General features: G+C 54.9%; 1 protein-coding gene across 1 annotated transcript; it reads right to left on the bottom strand.

Moving 5' to 3' along the window:
* Positions 1-833: 833 nt before the first annotated feature.
* On the bottom strand, positions 834-23,012 carry UBXN8 (UBX domain protein 8). Its single transcript, XM_021008318.2, has 7 exons — positions 22,878-23,012; positions 19,605-19,727; positions 11,780-11,850; positions 9,865-9,987; positions 4,932-4,973; positions 1,996-2,070; positions 834-1,176 (listed from the first exon to the last, which is right to left on the bottom strand). The coding sequence occupies exons 1-7, from the start codon at positions 22,963-22,965 to the stop codon at positions 1,003-1,005; spliced, it is 696 nt and encodes a 231-aa protein (XP_020863977.1). The 5' UTR covers positions 22,966-23,012; the 3' UTR covers positions 834-1,002.
* Positions 23,013-24,913: the final 1,901 nt, after the last annotated feature.

Here is a 24,913-nt window from a genome sequence, read left to right as displayed (position 1 = left end):
CTCCTCCTCACGAAAGCCCTTTGGAGATCCCAGCGTGGCTGTCACGTTCTGCCCCCACCTCATCCCGTCTTCCCTTCTATAGGCTGACCCTCCCTGGCTCTGCCAGTCTGCATCCAAGTGGCCTTCAGGATGCTCTCCAGCCCATCAGCCCCCTCCCCAACTGGACAGTCTTAATTTGGCCCTACATCGGCCCCTGGTGGGGACTGAAATAGGGCCAGTAGCTTGAAAGGAGGGGGGGCGAATCTGAGCTCACTCTAAGACAGAAGTACTCCCCGAGGATGAGAGCTGCCTTGGACACAGCGGCCCCTCCCCCTGCGCCCCTTCCCCGCATGACGCCTTAACGAGCTCTCCTAGGCAGGGAAAGGAAGGCCGCACAGAGAAAGCCCCACGGGATGGCAGAGATGGCACTGCCTCATGCATTTGGGCTCCCCTCCAGGACAGGAAACCGAGCAGGCAGCCCAAATCCCGCTTCCTGCAGGAGGCCTTTCCCCAGCCCCGGCATGGTCCCTGCCTTGCCACTCTACACTTGTTTGCGTGTGCTCCTCCTCATTTAGCGTGAGCCCCTGGAGAGCTTGTGTTCGAGTCTCTCTCTGATCCCCACAGTGAGCACCGGTCTTGGCCTGTGTCTAGGCACCTAACCTGTGCTTGCCAACGAGGAGGACGGGGTAGGTCCCACGGAGACGCCACGTCTGCAGTGGCTGAACCACCCCGCCCCCTTCCAGCTCAACACAAGCTGACCACCCAAGGAGCAGTGCCTTCCAACAGGTGAGGTCACACCTGTTCCTGGGAGGTAGATTTTTGTCCCCTGAATGACCACGAGAGGCAGTGACTCATTCATTCCAGAGGTTCCCCACTCTGACAGCATATCCATTTATTACCAAGGTAGGCCAGTGTGTTTGCCTGCAGGAGGCCCATTTACTGTTTAGCTCGATTGTCACGTGGAGCCCTCATGCCGCTCACAGCTTGCGTATCCATCCTGTGACAGGTCCCACGAGCCCCACTTCACAGCGAGAGGTAGGGCTCTTTCTCCTCCACATTCAGCACAGTGTCTGTAGTGAGACCAGTGTCTTCTAATGTCTGGTCTTCTCCCACTTCCAAAGGTCTTCTGGGATAGGAAGTGGAGAGGGTATAAATGGACCTGTGATACCCCACTTTCATCATCCAGTCCAACAGTACCTACAAGACAAAGAGACTGGTGACCACCAGGTATTCACGCAGCCCTCTGGGCCCTGAGGCTTCTCAGCCGTTGCACTGCTGAGCCCTGAGCAAAGCAGAAGTCATCACCTTATCCCAGAAATCCCAACCCAGAGATCCTAGGCTAGGCCCTCACCCGGGGGGACTCTTCTTTGTAACCCTGAGCATTTCACCGTCAATCTGAGAAGGGTTCTTGGGCCGCTTCACCAGACTGACTGCGTGAGGGCAACCTCCCAGCCCTCATTTTACAAAGGAGCGAGTGGAAGGACTAAGACCCCAGTCTTCTCTCTGCCCACGGGCCTGTCCTGTAAGCCCACCTCCCAGGCTTACACAAGCTGAGAACAAAGAAACCGGAATGGTTTGTAATTCTGGGCTGACACTGCTGGACAGTTGGGAAGCCCTGTGGGGACGCCCAGCCACGAGGGCCCGTGGGGGGCTTCAGGGTCTTCAAGGCCAAGCAGTGACGGAGAGATTGCATGACGGGGAGGGCAGAAGTCACGATTCCACGCCACCTCTGACAAGTCACTCAGCTTCTCTGTGACTCAGTTTCCTCGTCTTTAAAATGCAAATAATAATGTTGCTTACGCTCATTTCACAAAATAATCTCTAGAAAGCACTTTGTAGCTGCCTGTCTTACAAACATTAGGCAGGGGGCGGGAGGGGGCCAGGGTGCCCGGGCTGGGGGCAGGGCCAGGGGGGAGGCAGCCGGGGGGAAGCCCTCTCCCCTCATGGGCATGTATGCTGGGCCTGTGTCCTTACCTGCTCTCACCCACGGTGACAGAAGCTCCTGGTTTGACTCACCTGTGAGCTGCACGTCTTGTAAAACCTCCGTTTGAGCACTCGTCCATCAGGACAGCGGAGGGCGACCGTAACCACCTGGGACGAGGAGGACGGGTCACTCACCGCACCTCCACGGGCCCCCCTCTCCATCCCAGCAGGCCGGCCTGGGGCCCTTTATGCACAGAGCGGGGCCTGGAGTGCGCCCCCCGGCCAGGGCGCACGCACACCCCGAGAAATCGGGCGGAACAGAGTTTGTATGTAACTCTCTGTGCGGCCCCTGTCCTCCCCCTCCCCCCAGGAAGGCGTAAGCTCCCTGAGTGCAGAGGAAGCATTATTTCTGCCTCCGTATCTCCAGCATCTGGCCTCACTCTACCAAATGCCGAGACAGGCTTGTGCGGCAGGCGGGGGCACGCCCTCACACACAGCCCCCTTCCTCTCTGGCCTCGTCTCCCTCCACCTCCTGTTGAGCCCTAGGCCCCTGCTGCCCATCCTTCACAGAGCCAGAGGCATCTCCCCCCGCCACTCCGGACCCTCCCTCCGCCCCCATCACTCAGCCACTCTCCTGCTGAGGTTCATTCTACACAATCCAGAGACTGGAGGCAGGTCGCTGTCCTTTCTTTCTCACAGTCCTCTCCTCCCCTTAGACTGGAGGCCCAAAAGAAGCATTCATTAAGCGCCTGTTGTGTGCCAGGCACTGTGCTAGGCGCTGGGAGAGTGGTGAAGAAGCGCTTCTTAAGCACTGGCTACAGCCAGTCATTGTGCCACAGGGCGACAGAGAACCAGCCCTCGTTCTCAGAGAGCTCGCAGCGCTGGGACCGCGTGCCCAATGTGGACGGTGTGAACGGGAGGTGGGCTGATGGGGGGTGGGCCCCCTGCCCCCAAGGAGCTGACCGGGGCGGACACAGACGTTGCTGACTATATAAAAATACACACATAGCAACACGGGTGGGAAGAGAACAGCCTTCCACCCACAGACCAAGGAGCCCCTGATGGCGATGGCCCAGAGAAGCTGGCCCCAGGGGCCTCGGGCACAGGCGGCCCCTGGGAGAGGCAGCCCAGCCAGGGCCCTACCGGGGCAGCGGGCATGAGAACAACAGGAAATGTGAGGCGGGACCAGCCGCTGCCCCTAGGCGAGGGGCCCTTCTATCTGACTTTCGGCTGAAACCTTCCCTCCATTGTCTCTCCCCCATCAGACTGGGAGGTCCTGGGGGGCTCGGACTGTCAGGCTGGTTGGCATCCCCAGTGACACGAGCACAGGGCTTGGCACACAGTGAGCACTAAATGAATGCTTCATCCATTCATTCTTGTGGCAGACGGCCCCTGAGTTTGGAAGCCAACAAGGGATTCTGGAAGGTGGATGTGAGGAGGAACGGTGTTCCAGGCACAGAGGATAGCCAGCGCAAATGCTTGGAGGTGGGAAAGGGAGGGTTGTGAGGGAGGAACAGCAAGGTCAGTTTGGCTGGTGGGGAGGGTCTAGTGAGGCCAAAAAGGCATTCTAGGGTCAGGTTGTGCAGGGAGGTGAATGACACGCAGGAGTTTCTAACTGATCTAAGAGGCAACAAGAAACTACTGAGGTTACTGTGTGTGTGTGTGTGTGTGTGTGTGTGTGTGTGTGTGTGTGTGTATGTGGATGTGTGTGTCTGTGTGTGTGTGTGTGTGTGTGTGTGTGTGTGTGTGTGTGTGTGTGTGTGTGTGTGTGTGTGTGTGTTCATGATCAGACCTGTGCTTTAGGAAGACGGCTTCTGTAACTGTCTGGAGGATGGATGGGAAAGGGGGAGGACTGGGCCAGGCCTGGCGGCTATGTGAGTGCAGATGAGAGGCTGGACAGGACACAGGTGGAGGTCCAAATGGCAGGACTCGGCACAGATGGGCCAAACAGGACTGAGAAAGACCTGTGAAGTTGAGCTGGGGTGACTGAAGGCCTGGGGACCTGCTCCTCACCGGCACGGGAGGTTCAGAAGATGCCCGCCCTGGGCCCTGGCCCAGCATCCTTGGCAGTAGCCGTGGAGAAGGCTCTATTCCCCGCCCATTGTGCTTCACTGGTACAGAGTGAGCTTCCCAAGGTGGGCAGGAGTGGATGAAGCAGGATAGGCATATCACAGGTCTCGTGATGTCGCCTCACTCTCTGTCACTTCCCTATTGCCAGAGAGGGCACCACCATCCTCCACTCTTCGTTCTCTCACTCCCCAAATCCAATATGGCGCTAGGGCCCGTCCATTTCACCTTCACAGAATCTCTGGTCGACTCCCTCCAGTCTCCCCTCTGACGCTGCCCCCATCTGGGGCAGACCCTCATCGCCTCCGGCCTGGACCACTGCAGTGGCTGCTGGGGGGGGGGGTCTGCTTTGAGTATCTTCCCGCCCCAGGCCCTCCTCCATTCACTGAGTTTCCTAAAGTTCAGGTCTGACCATGTCACTGCCCTGGTTAAGGGGGCTGCTGCTAAGCATGCTGCCCACACTCTGGCCGGCCTCCTCCTCCCCTGGGACACCCTGACCTTCCCTTTCTAGCTCCCGTTTCCCCCTTTAGAAAGGAAGCTCTTGGGGCTGCTAGATGGCGCAGTGGATAGAGCTCTGGCCTTGGAGTCAGGAGGATCTGAGTTCAAATCTGGCCTCAGACACTTGACACTTACTAGCCGTGTGACCCTGGGCAAGTCACTTAACCCTGCCTGACTCACCAAAAAAGAGAGCAAGTTCTCTGAGGATAAGGGGCTGTCTTGCCCTCCTGCACCCCCAGCGCTAAGCTCAGCGCCTGGCACAGAAGCGCTTAACAAACACACAGAGGAATGACCAAGAGGCTTCATCCATCTGGCAGAGCCAGAGGCTCCCTGCCGGCTTCGAGGACCCCCGTTATCTCTGCTCCTTCACTGCTGCTTCTGCGTCTCCCAGCACCTGGCATGTGCCCGCGCTTGGTAAATACAAGATTGGACTTAGAGGAGCAGGCCTCCAGCCCAAAGCTTACCTCCTCGGCTGTCTCCGGAGGTTCTTCAGGTAAACCGAGGGCCTGAGGGAGGAGGAGAGGAGGATGTTAACGAGGAGAGTCGCCAGCCAGGAGCAGAGGCGCGCTGCCGCCGTCGGTAAGGTAAGGTGAAAGAACCACAATGCGGTGGCGGGAAAGCCGCCCGGGCTGATCCCCGGCTCGCTCCTGAGGTTCCATATGTGGAAATGAGGGAGTGGCGCACACAAGATGTGAAGGGCTTGCAAGGGGAGGTGGCTGCAAGCTGCCCAGCACTGCCCCGAGGTCCAGCCCCAGGGAGGACCTGCCCAGGCTTTCAGGCTCAGGACGATCCCAATCACTCCACCCTTAGTCCTGGGAACCGATTAAGTCTTGGGCCTCGTGCCCAGCCCCACTGGGGTGCAGGGGGCTTGACTGTGAGGTCCAGAAGTGGCCCTGAACCCCTGTCCTCTTATTCCCCAAGGGCTGAGGGGTCCTTTAGAGTGATTAACAGAATGACAGAGCGAAACCTTGAGTAACCGAGCTGTGCCACCTTCTGACTGGCTAGAAAGAAGAAACCTCAGACATTAGCCAGACATTACATCATCTGGACCTCTCCTTCACTGGGGTGGGGACCGAGGCACAAACCAGGAAGGGGGAGAGGTGGGAGCTGAGGCTGCAGGGCTCTGGATGGACGCAAACCCCTGTGCAGTGCGGGGAGAACCGGTGTGGTTAGTCCACTGAGAACCAGGACTGAGCCCTCCTCGGGACCTGAGCAGACAGGCCTGGGATGCGGCTGACATCTGGGCCTGACAGCTGGGCCAGGCCCTTGCCAGTTCTAAGCACCTGCTCCCCTGGGGCCTCATGGGTCCTCTCCCAGTGCACGGTCACTTTGTCAATACAAGACGGCGTGGGTCTGGCATGTTAGTCTAGAGGGGCTGAGGCAAGTTGGACTCAGTGACCTGAGATCTTTCACATTCTGTGAATCTGTTAAGATTCTAATAAATCAACTTGAATTGCAAAATTATTTCTGCTGCTTAAGACTTAGGTCAGTGTTCAATGCTTGGGCAAAGCCCAGTCCACCAGGCTACCACAGCCTCCCTGCCAGATGGGGCCATCAGGCCAGCCACAGGGAGCCGTGCCTTAGCTATGCTGCCTTCCTCCGCCTCTGCTCCTCGGCTGGAATCTCCCTTCTGTGTCCAAGCTGATGGCTTCCGCCTTGCCTCCCTGGGATCCTGCCCTGACCAGCAGCAGACACCTGGCTGCAGTGAGGAGAGCCACCCTAACTGGGGTTCCTTGGGGGCATGTGTCTCCTCGCCAGGCCCTTCCCAGTGTCCACGTGGGCTGTCAGCCAGTCCTGGCCCCAGGAGGCTGTCCAGGGCTCCCCTGTGATGGGAGGGAGGCTGCCCCAGCACTCTCCCCTCGGAGGTTCCCACGGGCATTTCCATCTAGGCTCGGCGGCCTACTGCTAAGCCTGACGAAGGAAGGGGCTCGGTGCTTGCAGCTCCCGATGGCAGCCCGGGACGCTACATTCTTTGCTCCGGGCTGCACAGAGAGGCTGGAACCTGGATGCAGCCTGAATCTGCTGCCAACTGTGGGGCCTCACTGGGAGAAGGCCCGTCCTTTCCCAGGCCTTCAGATTCCCAGATGTGAACAAAGGGGGTTGGGACCTTCAGCCAGTCTAGACCAGGCTGCCAGGATGCCGGGTCTGGGTTCCAGACCCCTGTCACTGACCCATCTGGTGAAAAGCAGCGTGCATTTTTGCCCATCGGGCTGTGATTCAGAGTAAACTGAATTGGGGCCTAAAGGCTTAGGGCAGACTCAGCAGGCAGAGCTGTGCCAGGGTATATCTGCAGCTAGGCCAAAGGAACGGGTTTGAATTCCGACAGCGATTTACAATCAAGGAACTGATTTGACCGCTAGCCAGGCAGCCTGACTGGAGGGACTGATCTCCAGTGTGCCGTGTAGACCTGCTCCTTCTCACCCTTGAATTCTGGGCGCCTCCACTATGATGACCCACACAGGCCATTTCAGCTGTAGCCAGAGCAAGAAGTGAGCCGAAGCCGCCCAGTGGAATCACCTGAACCACAGAGCAGGGGAGATCCCTTCCCCCCCAGGGGCCACCTGACGGCCACCAATACTTTCCCAATGCCCCGATGGCTTTCTGATATGCTGACAGGCTGAAAGAAACGGAAAGCCCCCTTTTCACCCGACCCCTGAATCCCACCGGAGGATCATTTCTGTTACCTTTCCTCCCCTAAAAAGGACAAACAGCCCCTAGGTAAAGAGAGAACGGGATTAAAACAAAACGGTCCTGGGGCGATGATCTCACACCAAAAAGGTGGGCTTGGATGCCACCCACGCCTCCCACATCCGCTGGCATTCTCTGCACCAGAGCCTAGGCCCGAATACCAAAGCTGATCTGGAACAACAGTGGAGTAGAGGAGGATTCGCTTTCACAGCCCAGGGCCCACGCGCTTCCAGCGCTGGGGAAACCCTTCACCTGGTGCCCCCAGGGATCCGATTCAGAGGACGTGGGCTCAGATCCCCGCTCTAACATGTGCCCTGACAACCCCTAGCTCGCCCCTCCCCAGGCCCCTGGTCTACCTCAAGAAGCCTCTGGAATTCATCTTTCTTTTCCATGTTCTCTTCTCCTAAGGGAACATAAGCTCCCAGCTCCCAAGGGCAGGGACTCTGTTTTTCCTTGTATCTGCATCCCCGGCACTTGGAGCAGAGCTGCCTGCCCTGACTTCCGGACCCTTAGCTTGCTCATCTTTAAAATGAGGGGCCTGGACGAGATGACCTCAGAGGGTCTGTCTGGCTCTAGAGCCCCAATCTTATAATCTATGCACAGAACCCCACCCCCAACAGGCACCAGTGGGCCTTCTGGGGAGCTGGAGGGGAGAGAGGTCACCAAGTGGGCCTATGTCTCAGGAACCACCCCAGTCCCTGGGGGTCGGAGGGGAAGGGGACAAAGTTCCCAGCACAAAAGATGGTCAGCCACAGACATTTGAGGATTTGTGCCCAGATGTCACACACAAACCCAATTTAGAGGTGATTAGCGGGGTCAGTACTGAATTCAGCAGGAGGGGTGGGGGGGGATGTTGTTATCTGGATGAACTGAACACCAGAGAGGGAAGCTGAGGAGCAGACAGCCCACAGCTTCCAACGTGGCCTCAGACACCGAGTAGCTGTGCAACCCTGGGCACGTCACTCACTCAAGTGAAGCACCGGATTCCATGGCCTCTTAGGTCCCCTCTACCTCTCACTCTGAGGTGCTCAGGAGGAACTCAATGAAGGAATTCGAAGGGAGAAAAAAGGGAAGAGAAGACCAGGATGAGAGCAGGTTTCCCTCAAGAAAGAAAAAACAAGGCAGGGCTGGTGGTGGTTACAGAGAGTAGGAGGAAGGAGGAGGAGGGAGAGAGGAGGAGGAGGAAGAGGAGAGAGGAGAAGGAGAGAGGAAGAGGGAGGAGAGAGGAGGAGGAAGGAGGAGGGAGGAGAGAGGGGAAGGAGGGGGAAGGAGGGAGGAGAGAGGAAGAGGAAGGAGAGGAGGAGGGAGGAGGAGAGGAGGAGAAAGAGAGGAAGAGGAAGGAGGAGAGAGAAGGAGGAGGGAGGAAGAGGGAGGAGAGAGGAGAGGAAGAGGAAGGAGGAGAGGAGGAGGGAGAGAGGAGGAAAAAGGAGAGAGGAAGAGGAAGGAGGAGGAGAAGGGAGGAGGAGAGAGGAGGAGGAGAAAGGAGAGAGGGTAAGGAGGGGGAAGGAGGAGGAGGAGGGAGGAGGAAAGAGGAGGAGGAGGAGGAGGGACACCCAGGATGGCACCCCCACCTCCCCTCACACTGCAGTCCCTGGGAGACGGACAGGGGCTGCACTGGCTTCCCTTGGTGTCTCAGGCTGGCATTTTACTGACAGGCTGGGCTGCTGGGATTTGAGCCCTGGACATATGGATGCAGAACGATTGATCTTACTCAGTAAGCAGTGAGGGGCAGGGGCAGTGGGAGACCTGAGAACTGTCTGGGAGAACTAGGGCAGAGGGGAGGGGGCAGCACATAACAACACTGTTAGGACCAACATTTGTGAAAGACTTAGGAGCTCTGGTCAATGACCCTCACGGCCACAACTCCAGAGAGGTGAGGAGTGTAAACTCCCCAAGGGCAGGGACTGCCTTTGCCTCTCTTTGTATCCTTAGGGCTTACCAGGGAAGGTGCTTAAGAAGCAGGTTTAGTGACTGAATGGCTGGGGGGGGGGCAGGAGACAGGCTGCTTGGACTTGGCCAAAGTGGGAATTTGTTTTGCTTAATTATGCAAATCTGTTATAAGGGACTTGTTTTTCTTTTTCAATTGAGGAGGGGGAGGTGGAGGGAAAGTGAATTGTTAATTCAAAAGAATGATTTGTTTGAAAGGGGGGGGGACGTGACAGCTGAATCCAAGTATTTGAAGGATGCTCTGTGGGAGACAGACTGGACTTGTTCCGTTCTGGCCCCGGAGGGAAGAACAGGAAGCAGTGGGAGGAGTTACAAACTGGTGGTGAAGAAATCTTCCCACCAACAGAATGCACTGAAGCGGACGAGCTCCCTAACAGACAGGAAGCAGAGGAGGAATGACCCCGTGTCAGATACCTTCCTGGGGATTTTTTTTTTTCCGAATTTGGGCTGGATTACATAGCCCCTGAGGTCCCTTCCAATTGTAGAATTCTGTGACTAGAATTAGCACTAGAGAAATAAAGATTTGTGCTTTGTTTTAAAGGAATACAATATAGCAGACTATGATAAGCCAGATTTACCACTATTACTTTGAATGTAGATGGATTAAATTGTCTTCTGAGAAGAAAAACTACCGATTCAGAGGCAGGAGTCTCTCCAAAAGAGAGGAACTCTTTAGACGCTGGGAATGAAAGCCATCATCCACCTGGGCCACCCCCCGGGGAGCAGCAGAAGCCAAGTATGCCAAGGAGAGCATCCTCTCACCCCAAGCTTGTAGCCGGCAAGTAATTTCCAGCTTTCCCCGGTCATTTGATAGAAGCGTTCTTCCTGTTTTCTCAGTTTCACTTCCTGGCGAGGTTTCAAGACATTCTTCAGGTATGCACTGCTCTGTTCACAAAAAGCAATGATGTGACAAACATGGAAATATGTTTAAAATGATTGCACATGTATAGCCTGTATCAGATCGCATGCTGTCTTGGGAAGGGAGAAAAAAATTTATAACTGTCTTATAAAAGTGAATGTTGAAAACTATCTTTGCGTGTAATTGGAAAAAATAAAATATTATTAAGTGGGGAAAAAATGAAAAAGAACAGCCTCAGACACCTGACACTTCTAGCTGTGTGACCCTGGGCAAGTCACTTAACCCCGACTGCCTCACCAAAAAGCAAAAAAGAAAAAGAAGATGGGTATAATAATAGCCAAAAAAAAAAAAGGCAATGATGGGTGGTGAATCTAGCCTGGTGCCCCTGGATCTCCAGGCCCTCCATGGGGTCTCCCCCACTCCTTCCTCATGCAGACAAGAGGTTAAGACTTATAAGGCATGGGCTTCCTGCACACTTCAGCCCCCTCCCACTGTTCTTTTTTCTCTACCACTAACATCACCTGCCCCTCATGTTCAAAGAAAAGTCCTGACTTGACTTCTGCGCCGACACCTGCATATCCTTCCCTGTGCTCTGGACAGTCTGACGGCCTGCGTAGTCTGTGAACCTCAGGGCAGGACCTTGGCCAGACTAGTGACCTTGATGGGCTGGGAGGAGAGCAAAATCACTGCTGTCTTCTTGTTTACTCCTGACTGCAGCATGAGGCAGTGATGCATCCCTGGGGTTCATTTTTGAAACATCCGCCTCCTCCCCCTAACCCTGTGAGCAACGATCATCCTCCGGCCAAGGACAAAGCAGGGCCTGGGAGAGAACAAACAGGGCCCTGAGCTGAAGATGAGAAGCAGCAGTATCAGGCCCTTAGGATGGGAAAGGCCCAGTGCCATGTGATGGGGATACAAACACAGCAGAGAGAAGACCGGGCCTGGCCTCAGGCATTCCCAGCCGGGGAGCACGGGCTGGGGGCTGGCTTTGAGGTCTGGAGGCCAGGAAGAGGACCAGCAGGGGAGGGAGGGCCGCGGCCTCAACACGAGCCTCACCCACAGAGGACACGCAGCACGAGTGGGAGCAAAGGAGGGATGCCATTTTCTCTTCTCTTTTAAAATGAAAACTATATAAGAGAAGGGAGGGAGAGATAGACGAGAGGGCCGACTAGGAGAAGGGCTATTCAGAGTGCATGCCATCAGGGGCAGCTAGGTGGCGCAGTGGATAGAGCACCGGCCCTGAAGTCAGGAGGACCTGAATTCAAATCCGGCCTCAGACCAAACACTTGACACTTACTAGCTGTGTGACCCTGGGCAAGTCACTTAACCCCAATTGCCTAAAAGCAAAAAAAAAAAAAAACCAACAACAACAACAGAATGCATGCCATCTTGGGTTGGAGGAGGGACAAGATGGGGAGAAAATTTGGAACTCAAAATCTTGTGGAAGTAGATGTTGAAAACTAAAAATAAATAAATTTATATTAAAAATTAAATAAAATAAAATGAAAACTATATTCCCCAAAGAAACAAGTTCAGCGAGTGTCCAAAATATGGAGTGCCCTTCAGCCAGCTGAGCGACTGCCCTCACAGACAGTCTGGGGAGGGGCTGAACTGAGGGCCGCCTTTGGTGGGGCCCACTTTCATCCTCCCGGCCCCCGGGGCCAAGCTCGGTCTCCAGGCAGGGAGTCTCACCCGGGCTCCCTGCACTCATCAGCCAGCTGCAAGGTGCCCTCCCATGCCCGCAGCATCCCACACAGCACCGGGGACAGGCCTGTGTGCCAGCAGCCTCTGCAAAGCCCTCGGGGAAGGAAAGCTCACCTGGATGCTCAGGGTCTCCTGCTGCTCTTCCCTCACTCGTTTCTGCCTTCTTTTGTTCTCATCTTCGGTTACTAAGACAACAAACACAGGAGAGCTTTTTCACCCCCTAATCACCAACCAGAAATGCAGCTCAGAAAAGAAACGCCCAGAACAAAGTGCAGGGAGCTGCCGGCCTCAGGGAAGCCAGGACCCAGGCCTAGCGGGGAGGTGTCTCTGCCCCGAGGGACAGCTCCCCCTAGAAACGCAGGGATGCTGGCCCTGAGGGCCACGTACTAGCTGTGGGACCCTGGACAAGTCACCTGGGTTCTGTCTGCCCAAGCTACTTCATCTGTAAAACAGGGATCAGAACAGCCCTTCCCTCCCTCCCAGGATCAAGGGAGATGACATCTATAAGGCATTCTGCAAACCTTAAACTGCTCTAGAAGTGGGCACGATTCTTACCATTATAGACACATGCCCGTTGACTGACTGCCAAGGGGAGGCCAGCCCTGGGACACAATCTTTCATAGTTCTCTGGACCCCAGATCCAGAGCCGGCAGAGACCCCTCTCTTACAGGAGAGGAAACTGAGGCCCGAGGAGAATTAGCGACTTGTGCAGGCTCCTCAGGCCTGAGCCCAGCCTTGCCGACCATAAGGCCAGTGACCTTGAGTGCCCTGCCCTTGTATGAGACTGTGCATGGCGGAGATGGGGACTTCCCTAGGCTGGGCTGGAGGAAAGCCCCGAAATCCCCCAGCCATGACAGTAAGTGGAAAGGCCTGGCCTGGGATCCCCACGGAGCCTCCTCCTCCGAGCCCTCATTCAGGGACTGTGGAGACGTGGTGCTACAAGGGCCCCATGTAAACAGACCTCCCCACTGCAGTTAACTGGGGTCTGGTGGGCCGGGGCCTGAGAGACCTCACAAGCACCTCATTCAGCCCTCGTGGTACAGAATCAGCTAGGGTCAGGAGAGGAGAAATGACCTGTCCAAGGGCGCATCATCAGTGAATGGTGAAACTGGGCAGTGGGAGCAGCCCCTGGGGTGCCCCCGGCGGCCCCCTCCCCCACCCTGCTGGGCCCGCACAGGCCTCCAGCCCCCTTCCCTGCCTGTGCCTGCCCTCGGGCCCCACCTGCCCTTCATAGCAGACCCTGGAGGCCAGGGGCCAGGCCTATGGCCAGCTGAGTAGCGGCTCTATGTGTGTAATCTGTCGGCATTAACTGGCCTCTCCTGCTCACCAGCCTGGAGGTTTCTTCACAACAAAGCTGGGAAGGCAGGTAGGACAACTGTTACTGCCACCGCTTTGGAGTGGAGTGACCTAGCCCAGATCCCACGAGAACTGTCCAAGCTGTGACTATGCCTGGGTCTCCAGACACTTCTCTCGCCCTGACGCTGCCCTCTGTGGTTGGAGGCAGTCAGAATGGACACATCCCTGTTCCTCAGGGGGAGCCCCCGAAGTTTCCTGAGGAAGGGGGGACGGATAAGAAGAAAACAGTGTGTAAGGAAGGTGAGCCAGGCAGCAACTCACCAGACTGAGCAGGGAGGAAGATGTGTCCAGTGAGGATGAAACTTCTTCCGTCTAGGTGGGAGGTGATGAGGCTGGTCATACAGGCCATAAGAAGAGAGCTGGATTTGAGAAACAAGGCGGGGAGACTTCCCCAAGAACCCTGGATGCCTGCCTGGAGGAGGGGCAGGAGAGGGAAGGCTCCAACATGGCCCTGTGCGACAGCAGCAGCTCTATGTACAGAAGAGTGGGCGGGGGTACAGCTGGCAGGACATCTGGCCCTGGCAGCCAGAGACAAAGGATCAAGGGAGCTCAGGGGGCACGGCGCACCTGGGTGGGGCTGGGAGGTTGAGGGGCGAGGAGGATGTTGTGGCTGGGGCTCTGGGAGCGGATGAGATCTCTGAACACAAGGGTATGGAGAAGGCCGAACTGAACAGCGGGGATGTTCCTGGTGGGTGCGAGGACGAAGACCCTCTGAAGGAGACAGAAGAATGACCAGGAGAGGAGAGCAAGTCTCCTCGGCTAGTGAAGCCTTCTCGTCCCTGAGGACTTGGTGCCGGGACGTCTCCCCTGATGCCTGCAGCCGGCCTGCACAGAGGCGTCTGTTCTCATCCCAAAGCGATGGTAGCGCCACATGCTGAAAGGGTAGCCGGCCTGGGCCGTGCTTCCCGCCCTGGGGCTCCTGAACTGCAGTCTGCCTCCTGGCTTCCTTCGAGGCTCGGCTTGAGGCTCCCACCTTCTGTGGGAGCAACTCCAAAGCCTCCGTGGTGAATGTCTCCCATCTGTCCTGTGTGCCTCTGGCAGGTGCTTAATACACGCCAGCTGATCAACTGTATTTTAATATAATTGGTTTCCCTTGGGATCCTATGAATGTATAACATTCTGTGTGTGTGTGTGTGTGTGTGTGCACGCGCGTGTGTTTTAGGCAGTTGGGGTTAAGTGACTTGCCCAGGGTCACACACCTAGTAAGTGCCAAGTGTTTGGTTGGAGGCCGGATTTGAACTCGGGTCTTCCTGACTTCAGGGCCGGTGCTCTATCCACTATGCCACCTAGCTGCCCCTATAACATTCTTCTAAGAAGGGGTCAGAAGCATCACCCTGGCTGCCCAAGCGGCCAAGACCCCAAACAGACAAGAACCTTGATTTTAAACCAGTCGAGGACCTTTCAGACATACATTTTAAGCTCTCCAGGGGAACTAAACAAGTAAGCAGAAGACCAGAACGCCTGGGGGGGCCAGGAGAGGAAGGCGGCCGTGACCCCCGCAGCGGCGAAGGGCGATGGGGCCCGCCTGGATGGGCCCCGCCTGGATGGGCCCCAGGGAGGCCTGGCCTTCCCGCCCCCCTGCCATCTGCTCCTGTCACAGCCTTCACATACCAGTGTGGTTTCCCCAAGGGCTTCCCTCCTGGCAGGAGAAGGTGGAATAGACGTGGCGGGCCCACACGGACAACCCTTCCGGGGCCTGGTACCCTCCTGTCCATTCCCCTTACTCCCGAGTCTCCAGATGCGCAGCTCCGAAACAACAGCCGGGCAGAAGAGAAGGCAGAGCTCGGCTCGCGGGATGGAGATGAAGGCTGAAGAAGAGACGAGTCCCGAGTTCTAATCTGTCCCTACTTGTAGCCGGCCGAGTGAGAGGCGACACCACGCGAGCCGCCTCCTTTATTTCTCTGTGTCCTCTGCACAACGAGTGGGGTGGCGTGGCCATGACCGGCTCAGGGAAGGGGAGAGCGCAGCTTCAGTGGCCACTGTGCACTGGAGAAATCTGGTGCCCGAGCCAGGGAACCAGCCCGGGCACTGACACTCTGCAGCGCCTTCCACTCCACTGTCTCTAATTTTATTCTGAGCTGGCGCGCCACATCACAATGGTATTTTCATCTCTCCGGCAGGACGGAAGAGGAAGGCTGCACACGAAGCTCTGAGGCCCACGGGGTGCCGACGGCCTTCTACGGCCGGGTGACATCTCAATCACCTGTCACTGGCAGCGAACGTAGCGTGTCTGGTTTCTGAAAGCTGGGAGTGCTTGGCAGCTGCTGCAGGGCCCTGAGGCCATGGCAGGCTGCTGCCGGTTAGCTGCCAGTGGGACGGCTTGGTGCCGCTCCTTGGGCTCAGAGCACACTGCCATGGCCAGCCTGAAGGATGTCAGCAGTGGGAAGTCCCCGGTCCTGGGTTCAAGTCTTCTCTCTGACGGGGGAGGCGCTGGCAGAGCAGTAGGAGGCAACAGAATGAAGGAAGGAGGGGTGAAAATGACTGGAGCGGCTATCGAAGGAAGAAGAGGGCAGTGTGAGGCTTGATTCCCGTGTTCCCGTGGGTTGATCACTCCCCTGGGGCTAGGTCAGGGGGCCGCACTTTGGAGACCCTCTTCTCACCACGGCGTCACCGGATCCGACTCAGCCATCCCGTGGGTGAGCGATCCTTCCCGGCTTTGGGTTATCGCCATCTGCGCCTCTATCCAAGTCATGGAGGAAAATGCTTAAGCTAGGAACAGACCCCCAGGGCCCTCCAGCAGAGACCTCCCACCATTCTGGCACTGAAACACAAAGGACTACCCTGATTCCAGTCCGTCGGCTAGCTCCTGATCCATCGTCATCTGGTCCACATCCCTAGCTCTTCCACCAGAACAGAATGAGCTTCTTCATCAAAGAAGGCTTTGTAGAAAGAATGACGGGTGCCCAGGCGGGCAAGAGATCTCTGAGAGCGACTGACTGAATTGATTAGAGATGTGAAAAGAAGAGCAAACCATACAGATGGAGACCTACACATGTACAGTCCTCTTTTTCTGTTTTATTTACACGAAATGCCAATTTTATCGGGCGTTCGAATGCAAAATAGAGCAAATTCAAATGAATAAACCCGAAGCAAACTTTATCCGTGGCATTCCTTGCATACACTACCTTAGTAAGCCGAACCAAGGTGAGTCTGGTAGGACGTGGTCTTGAGGAAGCCTTAGTAACTTCCCATGACGGCAACGAACTCTACAGAATGATACACTTTCCAATTTTCCAAGAATCAAAGCTAACTTAGTGGCCCATGGTTTTCAGACTCTGTTCCCTTTTTTAACAATGGGTACAACATTGTCCCGTCTCCCTGGTGATGGCCTCTCCCACTTCCCAGGATTTCTCCAATGTCCCGGGCAGGGGCGCTGCCCTTCCATCTGCCCACCCCTTCGGGTATGAGGGATGTCATTCCTGAGCAGGGGCCTGAATTCACCCAGGCCAGCCGAGAGCTCTCTGACTGCCCCCTCTCTTCCCTCGAGCGTGCTGGTTTTTCCGTGTCTAGTCCGAAGCTCGTTCTAGGAGCGAGCAGCAGCTCATCCCGCCTCGATGGTGTCCCTGTCCCTACGTTGAGCCTCCTCTTTCTGCCAGCAGAGCTGAAAGGACCCCTGGGCTCCTCCGGCCTCAGCATCCCTGACACCGCAATTACAGGACCACAGCATGCGGTCTTAGTGACATCATCTGCGACTTTCCCTTGCCTCCGTCTTCCGTTTCCCTTTTCAAACCCAGCCAGTCACGTAGCTTAGAAAGGCAGTAAATTAGCCAGCATTCGAGGATGGACTGGTTACTGATTTTTCTTGTGAACTCCACACTGACCTTCACAAACATTCCAATATACAAACGACAAAGAAAAAGAGGTTTTTAAAGAAGATCAGCAGCCAGGCGGCACAACGAATAGAGGGCAGGGCTTGGAATGTGAAAGAGCTGAGTTCAAATCCCACCTCAAACACTTGCAAGTGGTGCGACCCTGGGCCAGCCCCTTCGCCTCTGTCTGCCTCAGTTTCCTCATCGGTAAAATGGGGGTCACAACAGCCCCTCCCTCCCAGGCTCGTTGTGGGGATCAAGTGAGATAGCATTTGCAAAGCACTTCGTAAAGCCCTCTAGAACAGCTGAGCGCTACTGGAAACGCCTGCATTCCTATGAAGGGCATATTAAATTTAACAAGGGCACCAACATGCCCAGCTTCTCTGCGTCCCTTTCTAAACTCTGCTACTCTCTTCTGTGTATGCATTTGTTTTTCTGTTTTATTAATTTATTTTGATTTATTAATAATCACTTCCATAAGCTTTTGAGTTTAAAATTTTTCTCCCTCCCCAAGACGACGCACAATCTGATACAGGCTCTACATATACATTCCTATTAAACATATTTTCACATTCGTGATGTTGTAAGGAGGAATTAGAACCAATAGGAGGAACCACCAGAAAGAGGAAACAAAACTCAGCAGAAGAAAAAAAAATAGCAGATAGTCTGCTCTGATCTGCATTCAGACTCCATTGTTCTTTCTCTGGATGTGGAGAGCACTTTCCATCGTGAGGCCTTTGGAGACGTCTTAGATCCTCGCATTGCTGAGAAGGGCTGAGTCTGTCAATGTTAGTCATCGCTCAACGTGGCTGTTACTGTGTGCAGCGTTCTCCTGGCTCTGCTCACTTCACTCGGCATCAGACCACACAAGTCTTGTATTTGTGTTTGATAATGATTTCTTTTCAGTTTTCAACATTCACTTCCATAAGATTTCGAGTTATACGTTTCTCCCCTCCCCCCCACGATGGCGCACAGTCTGACACAGACTCTACTTCTCCACTCCTATTCAGCACGTTGTCAGGAACAATTAGAACTGATGGGAGGGATCAAGAATGAAGCGATGAAACAACATGACAGAGAAGGAGCACTCACAGTCTGCTTCCGTCTGCACTCAGATCTGTTTTCCTTTTGAATGGTTCAGCGACAGTCGTCTTTTTTCGCGTGGCTCTCAGCACCCCCCGCTCCCCGCCCCCCAAACAGAGGCCCCTCTTTGGAGTCGGGAAGTGGAATCAAGCGAAGCAAACACACGCGTTGGTTCAGCCATTCCCCAGTCGACAGGCTCCTTCTTTGTTCTTTGCTGCTAAAACTAGTTAGAATGAATGAATGTGATCCCCACCCCCGCAGGGCTTTCTCCCACAGAACTTGAGTCTGTGGGATCCTGTCCCTCTGAACAAACCCTCTGACATCTTCGACATGAAAATCTAAGGACATGGCAGATGAGGCCCAGCTTTCCTCTGCCACCAGCTGGAGAAAGGCCAGGCCACTTCCTCCTCCCACTCCAGCATCAGAGAGGGGGGCGGTGGGGAGGGAGACAGACAGACAGACACACACACACACACACACACACACAATGTTCCGGCAGAGATCTGGATAACTGAAGTTTCTCTTCACAAGCATACTGTGTCTCCAAATTAGGTGCATGCCCTGTTTCCTGACTTTGTCACTTCTTTCTGTCCACAGTTGGCAATCCTCACCGGTGTTGAAATCATTCCTGTTTCTTCACATTCCCTGCTCTGGCTGCGGAGCAGCATCCCTTTTTCCCCTACAGTTCAGCGCCGCCGACCAGGCCTCCTGCTCTGGACAAAGGGCAGTCCAGGCACGTTTCAAGCCCCCGTGGTCACCACGATGCCAACGAGGCCGGACTTGCCCCCTCTGTGTTAGGACCTCTAGTCCTTGCTGGCTGCCTGACCGTCGGGTGCAGACACTTGAGGCCAGGGTCTGGCTCTTGGTACATTTTGGCCTCGGTGTCCGGTGGACGTCTGGGTGTCGTGGCCACTCCACTTCCTTGTTTCTGTTAAGGTGGTGGGGGCGAGGAGGGGCATGCTCTTCCTTATCTCTCCAGCACTCAGCACAGTGCCTGGCACACAGCAAGTGCTTAATCAGTGTTTGCTGACTTCTCTCGACTCCCTACAATACCTGGCTGAGCCGTGTTCCCTCTCCTTCATGGTTTAAGCCTTTCTCAAGAGACTGACCAGACAGCGGCCAACACACTCTCCCCCACCCTGCCTAAGTGCCTGCTCTCCCCGACCAAGAGCTGTTCATCCCTGCACTTTAGGCCGGGTCCAGAAGCCCCAGTTCCCTTCTTAAACAGGGCTTACTTCCTCTTCTGCATTCCTGGCCCTTCCCAGGTCCCGCCCCACCTCGGTCTTCACTTTCTCGCCCAAGGCTTCCTAACCTTTGACCACACCCTGACATGCCTTCTTAGTGTCATGTGGGAAGTATGAAGCTGGCCTTGTCACAATGTGCATCATCCATGATCTGTCTCAAGATGGGCCCTGTGGAAAATGGCAGTGCCTTCCTTTCACTGCACGGTTCCCAGCTTCTACTGGCCACGCTTCTTACCTCACAGCATGGCATCCCCAAGGTTAGAATGGGGAGGGATGATATGGTCCCACCCACACATCTCCTAAGATAAAGAGACGGCAGCCCAGAGAGCGTCGGAAAATTGCTGCCTGCGGTCACCGGGTAGCAGAGAAACTGTATGGAGCACATACCGGGACAAGACAGAGAATGAGAAATCCCAAATGGAGCGTTATCACAGGGCATTAGCTTACCTGTCAAACACACTTTGGATGGAGCTTGAGATGTGAGCCATGGGGTGGTCATCAAAATAATCAGAGTCAGGATAGCAAGAAACAGCAAACCCCGGCCGCCCAGCAAAGCGATATCCTTCCATCCTGATGAGAAGAAAAGAGCATAAGAACAGCACAGAGGCCACGGGATCCAGCCACTAACACGTCGCTGACAGACTTGGGAGAGGCTGCTTCTCTTGAGTGGTGAGGGCAGAGGCAGAAAAGGAGGAGGAGGCGATCAAGTGGAGAAGACAAGGGGGGATGGCTTTTTCTTAGGAGTCTGGCAAGGGAAGGAGTGAGAGCTCATGCAGGGGAGCTAGCGGGGGCAGTCTTAAATCTGCTTCTGAGTCATGTCTGGCTAAGAATTCCCCTGCACCCACAATTAGGAAAGATCCCAACCTGATGCACAGGAGTCTCTGCCTTAACAATACGACTGCGACCTCTGGACCGTCGACACCCGGCCCATCTCCTTTGGCAGGCACTGCCAGGTGCTACTCTGACCACCGTTACCTAGTGGCAACTGCCCTGGCATGTCCTTTTCTTTCTTCCTTTTTTTATTAATTTATTTTGATTTATCAACAATCACTTCCAGAAGCTTTTGAGTTTAAAATTTTTCTCCCCCTTCCTCTCCACCACCCTCCCCACGACGGCGCACAATCCGATACAGGCTGTACATTTACATTCCTATTAAACATATTTTCACATTAGTGATGTTGCAAATAAGAATCAGAACCAATAGGAGGAACCACCAGAAAGAGCAAACAAAACTCAACAGAAGAGAAAAAAGTTAGTAAATAGTCTGCTTTGCTCTGCGTTCAAACCCCATAGTTCTTTCTTTGGATGTGGACGGCATTTTCCGTCACGAAGCCTTTGGAGATGTCTTAGATCCTTGTATTGCTGGGAAGGGCTAAGTCCATCAGAGACCGTCATCGTACAATGTGGCTGTTATTGTGTTCGAGGTTCTCTTGGTTGTGCTCACTTCACTCAGCGTCAGTGCGGACAAGTCTTTCCAGGTTTTTTCTGAAGTCCGCCTGTTCATCATTTCTTACAGCACAGTAGTATTCCACTACATTCATATACCACAACTTGCTCAGCCATTCCCCAACGGATGGGCATCCTCTCCATGTCCAATTCTTTGCCTGGCACGTTCTTGACAACATCCCAGAAGGGGTCCAGCCGGACGCACTCTGAGGACGGGGCGTGGTGACTGACCTGTCCCATGACTGGTGGAGCTGAGCTCTTGCTACGGCCACGAGAGGATCCATTTTCTGACCACCAGCAACTTTCATGGACCGTCTACTAAATGAAAGAGCAGCAATCACTAAGGGAGGTGGGGGGAGCTCCCTGGGTCATACGTGGGTCTCGAGTTCCAGGAGGGAGCAGGGCCTGACGGGTGGGGCGGACGCAGGGCCCCTTGCTGGAGGTGCAACTCTGACTTTTCTAGACCTATTCTTGAAACTGTAGCAATGGCGCCAGTCTGAGGCAGCTGCTTCTCCAAATCTAGTGTGGCAAGGAAGGGAGAGAGAGGCAATCTCTTCCCAAAGCCATGAAGCCCCGCCCCTCTAAGGCGAGGGAAACACACCTGGCCCAGGGAAAGTGGGAAGGGGAGGGACCGGTGGGGATCCAGCGGATTCCACCAGTGGCAAACGATGGATTCCGGTATGTAAATGAGGCGCCACTTCCAAATGTCAAGCCAAACAGATACATCCGAAACTACTCAGTGCAAAGTAAACAGGCACTACGTCAAGTTTACCAAAGCCAGAAAACGGGCAACATTTCCACCTTGGAAATACAAGGGCAGATTGGGGTCTCGATCTGGAAAGGGGGACAGCGTAGCCCAGAGCTTTGCTTCTCTGTGCCTCAATGCCACGAGATGGGAAGCTCGGACACCTCTTTCTCAAAGTCCCGAGGAACCTGTCCAGGTTTCCTGGTAAATCCTCTTCATGCTTCCGCAGGACTAATTTACTGCCTCCCAAATCCAGACAAGTTTTAGAACACAAAGTCATCCCTGCTCCTCAGATCTACGTTGTTTCCTCTGGCTTTGGACCTGACATGTCCTCTCACCCGAGGGTTCCTTTCCAAAGCGCTTCCCGATCTCATGACTGTTTCCTTCCCGTAGCGCCTCTTCTTCTACCTCGTAATTTCTCCACCACTTATGGACTTCTGCTATTACTGCTGTCTTATGTTCTCCCCTGATCTTCCTTCTTCAGTTCTCCTGATTTCCCTTATTGGGGTTTTACTTTTCCCAGGCTAACTGTTGCAGTTTTTAAAAACAAGGAAGGGAAGCTGTATCGAATGACCTCCGTCCTGGCAGAAGTCTCGCCTCCTCTGTTCCGTGTGAGGCAGTCAGGGCTCATGTTTTCCTTCCTCCTCTCCAATGTCACTGAATTCTAAGCCTGCCTCCACTAGCCCTTGATAAGCCCTGGTAAGACAGTCATTAGCGCTCCTCAGCATAGGTCCCAATAGGCAGGAGCCTAATTCACATTAGAGCTCTGCACCATCATTGGGAGTGCTTAACCTGGAACCTGCGGACTTGACTTTCTAATATTTTGATAGATGTATTTCAACACGGTTGCTTCCCTTTGTATGCACTTTATTTTATGGACTTCAAAATACTGTTTTGAAAAGGGGTCCATAAGCTTCACCAGACTGCCAAAGCATTCCAGGACCCAAACAAGGATGAAAAACCCCTGGTCTAGACCGCAGGTAGCAAACCTGGGGTCAGTGCAGCCCCAACAAGATTAACGTGTTGTTGGGAAACCACGTGAAGAAATTATCCAAGTCACAAGTTACTAAGAGAAATGCAAATCAAAACAACCCTGAGGTTTCACCTTACACTCTGAAAGATGACAGACTAGATGGCAACAGTCCACGTTGGAGGCATTATGAAAGGACACGCACACTGATACGTTGTTGGTGGAGCTGAGAGGTACCACCATATTGCAAGACATTTCGGAATGACACCTGTCTATACCCTGTCATGGGTGTTGCCGTGTCCAGTGACGTGACGGCTGCGATGAGTGCAGAGCAGCAGGGAGAGAGGGATGTACAAGAACTGATGCGGGGTCAGCAGAGTCCCACGGGGAGGGGGGAAATCACCAAGAGCGACTCCGCCCCCTTCCCAGCATGCCTTGCCGTGCGAGAGGGCGTGCAGCATGCTGGGAACTGTAGTTCCCGCAAGGACGGCCTGCGGAAGCCCAGGGGCAGGGAGGGAAAGGCGGAGGGACGCCCGAGGAGGAAGGGAGGGGGCCTTACCTGGGTTGAAGCCCGCGCTCCGTAGCTGCAGGCAGAGCAGGGGCAAGGCCGGGGCGGCTAACAGCAGCCAAGCCGCGCGGGCCACCATGGTGCCTCAGGCCGCGCCCGGAGCGCAAGCGCGGCTCCGCCCCCCGTCCCTCCCCCCCTCCGCCCCGCCCGCTGCCAGCGGGTTGCTACCATCCGGAGAAGGTGGGGAACCCCCGCAGAGGAGGCGTCTGAAGATTACGAATCTGAAAGCCGCAATGACGTTAGTCTGAAATGGGTTTGGCATTTATGTTTTGAGGTTATGTTGCCTTATGAAGACTTTAATCCCCGAAAAGATTTCAATGACCCCCAGCAAACCTAGGCTATGGTAGCGTCCCGAGAGGGAGAGGAGGAGGGAGGAAGGGGAGGGGGGAGGGGCTCGCCGGGTGGGCTGGGCACCGTCTCCTGAGGCCCTCGCCTTGAGTTGCCAGTCGCTCCCGCGTCCCGCAGCTGGCTGCGGGCCCCGAAGGCCCAAGGCGGGCTCCCCCCAAGGGCCGCCTCTGGGTCTAGGATAAGCTGTCCTAGGCTAGACTTTCTAGTCCTCTGCAGCCTGGGCCCAAAGCCCCCTCGAGGCCAGGTTTCTTTCCCATCGCACCCCATCATGCTCGTGTTCTGGTCCTCAGACTCGGGGTGCCGCCTCTAGCGCCCAGTCAGTGCCACAGGGCCTTGCACACAGTAGGACCTTCATACATGACATCCCATATCCCCATGGTGACATCCTTGAGATGTTCCTTAGGGACACGATGGACACAGGGCCCTCGGTGTCCCCAGACGAGCGGTCTGACCAAGCAGGGCACAGATCCCACCCCATGCCGGGACAGCCGGAGGAAAGGCCCCAGGACGCTGGCGCCCTGGGGAGGAGCTGAGATTGGGGGGTCGGGATTCCCTCTGGTCAGGTGTGACCTCGGGCAAACCATGCAGCTGTCGGCAAGTCTGCTGTCTGCACCCACTGCCACGGATCTCAGGGAGCCCACGGCGCGGTGGAGAGAGCGGCTGTGGTCACCCCTTGTGGTGCAGCCCAGGGTGACGGCAACCCTGGCAGTGGGCCGTCCAAGCACTGAAGCAGGGCCAGGGGGAATCCGAGGATTCGCCCTCCAGGACCCGGTGTGGCCCTGAGGCCGCTTCTGGAAGGGGTCTACCCCTGTGCAGCGGGGACCCTCGCTGTTTGTGAATTGGCCTAGGCCGAAGAAGGTTTTGGTAGTGATAATCATTTAAGATCAATTGAGCCCTAATAAGGGCCAAAAACCTGAATTAATCTTTTCTCTTTGAGTGCACTAAAAATACCCCTTCCTGTGTCAGCAACTGTAAGACCAGATGGAACTGACCAGCATTCTTCCTGCTTGTGATTACTAAGGACAGGATACCCAGGACCAGACACTCTCTTGAATGGTGGGACTTTTCTTACCTTGGTATCCTGTGGACATATGTTACATAGGGGAAACACAGATATCCTGGATCTATAATTTCAATTGACACGTTGACATTCTCTCATTTTATTGTATTTGTAATCTATTCAACTAAGAAACTTCCTTTCCCAGGCTATATGTTGAAAAACATATGGAGACTGTATTTTTCAGTAACACAGACATCCTGAGTCAGGGTTTAAAGGTCCTCCAAAAATTGCTTGCTCAGAGTTAAAGCTCTGATTCCCTGTACATGGCTACTTAAGGGAATAAAACAATAGGAGTTTACTTATCACCTAGCTTCTTGTCTCTGTAATCAACTTTCAGGTCGACAGTAGAGTGCTAAGTAAATGCACGAGCACTTATGGAGCACCTACTATGTGCAGCGGGGTCCTGGGCCTGAGACACAAAAAAGAGGAGCCCACCCTCTGGGGGCTTCCATTCTAGGAGCCGCAAAGTGTCCACCACAGAGCCGGAGCACCTCCTTCCCGGTCCCCAGCCCCCTTATCTGCAGGAAATGAGCGTAACAGCCCCCGCAGGAGGCTAGAACCCCAGGCTGGTTCCCCCCTCCAGGCCTCAGTTTCCTCTCGTGTAAAATCAGGAGTCGGA

This window comes from Phascolarctos cinereus, unplaced genomic scaffold (genome assembly GCF_003287225.1).
Source record: "Phascolarctos cinereus isolate Bilbo 61053 unplaced genomic scaffold, phaCin_HiC Scaffold_9;HRSCAF=440, whole genome shotgun sequence".
Taxonomy (NCBI): Eukaryota; Metazoa; Chordata; class Mammalia; order Diprotodontia; family Phascolarctidae; genus Phascolarctos; species Phascolarctos cinereus.
The sequence above is the reverse complement of the archived record's forward strand: the minus strand, read 5'-3'. Positions and strand labels throughout refer to the sequence as shown.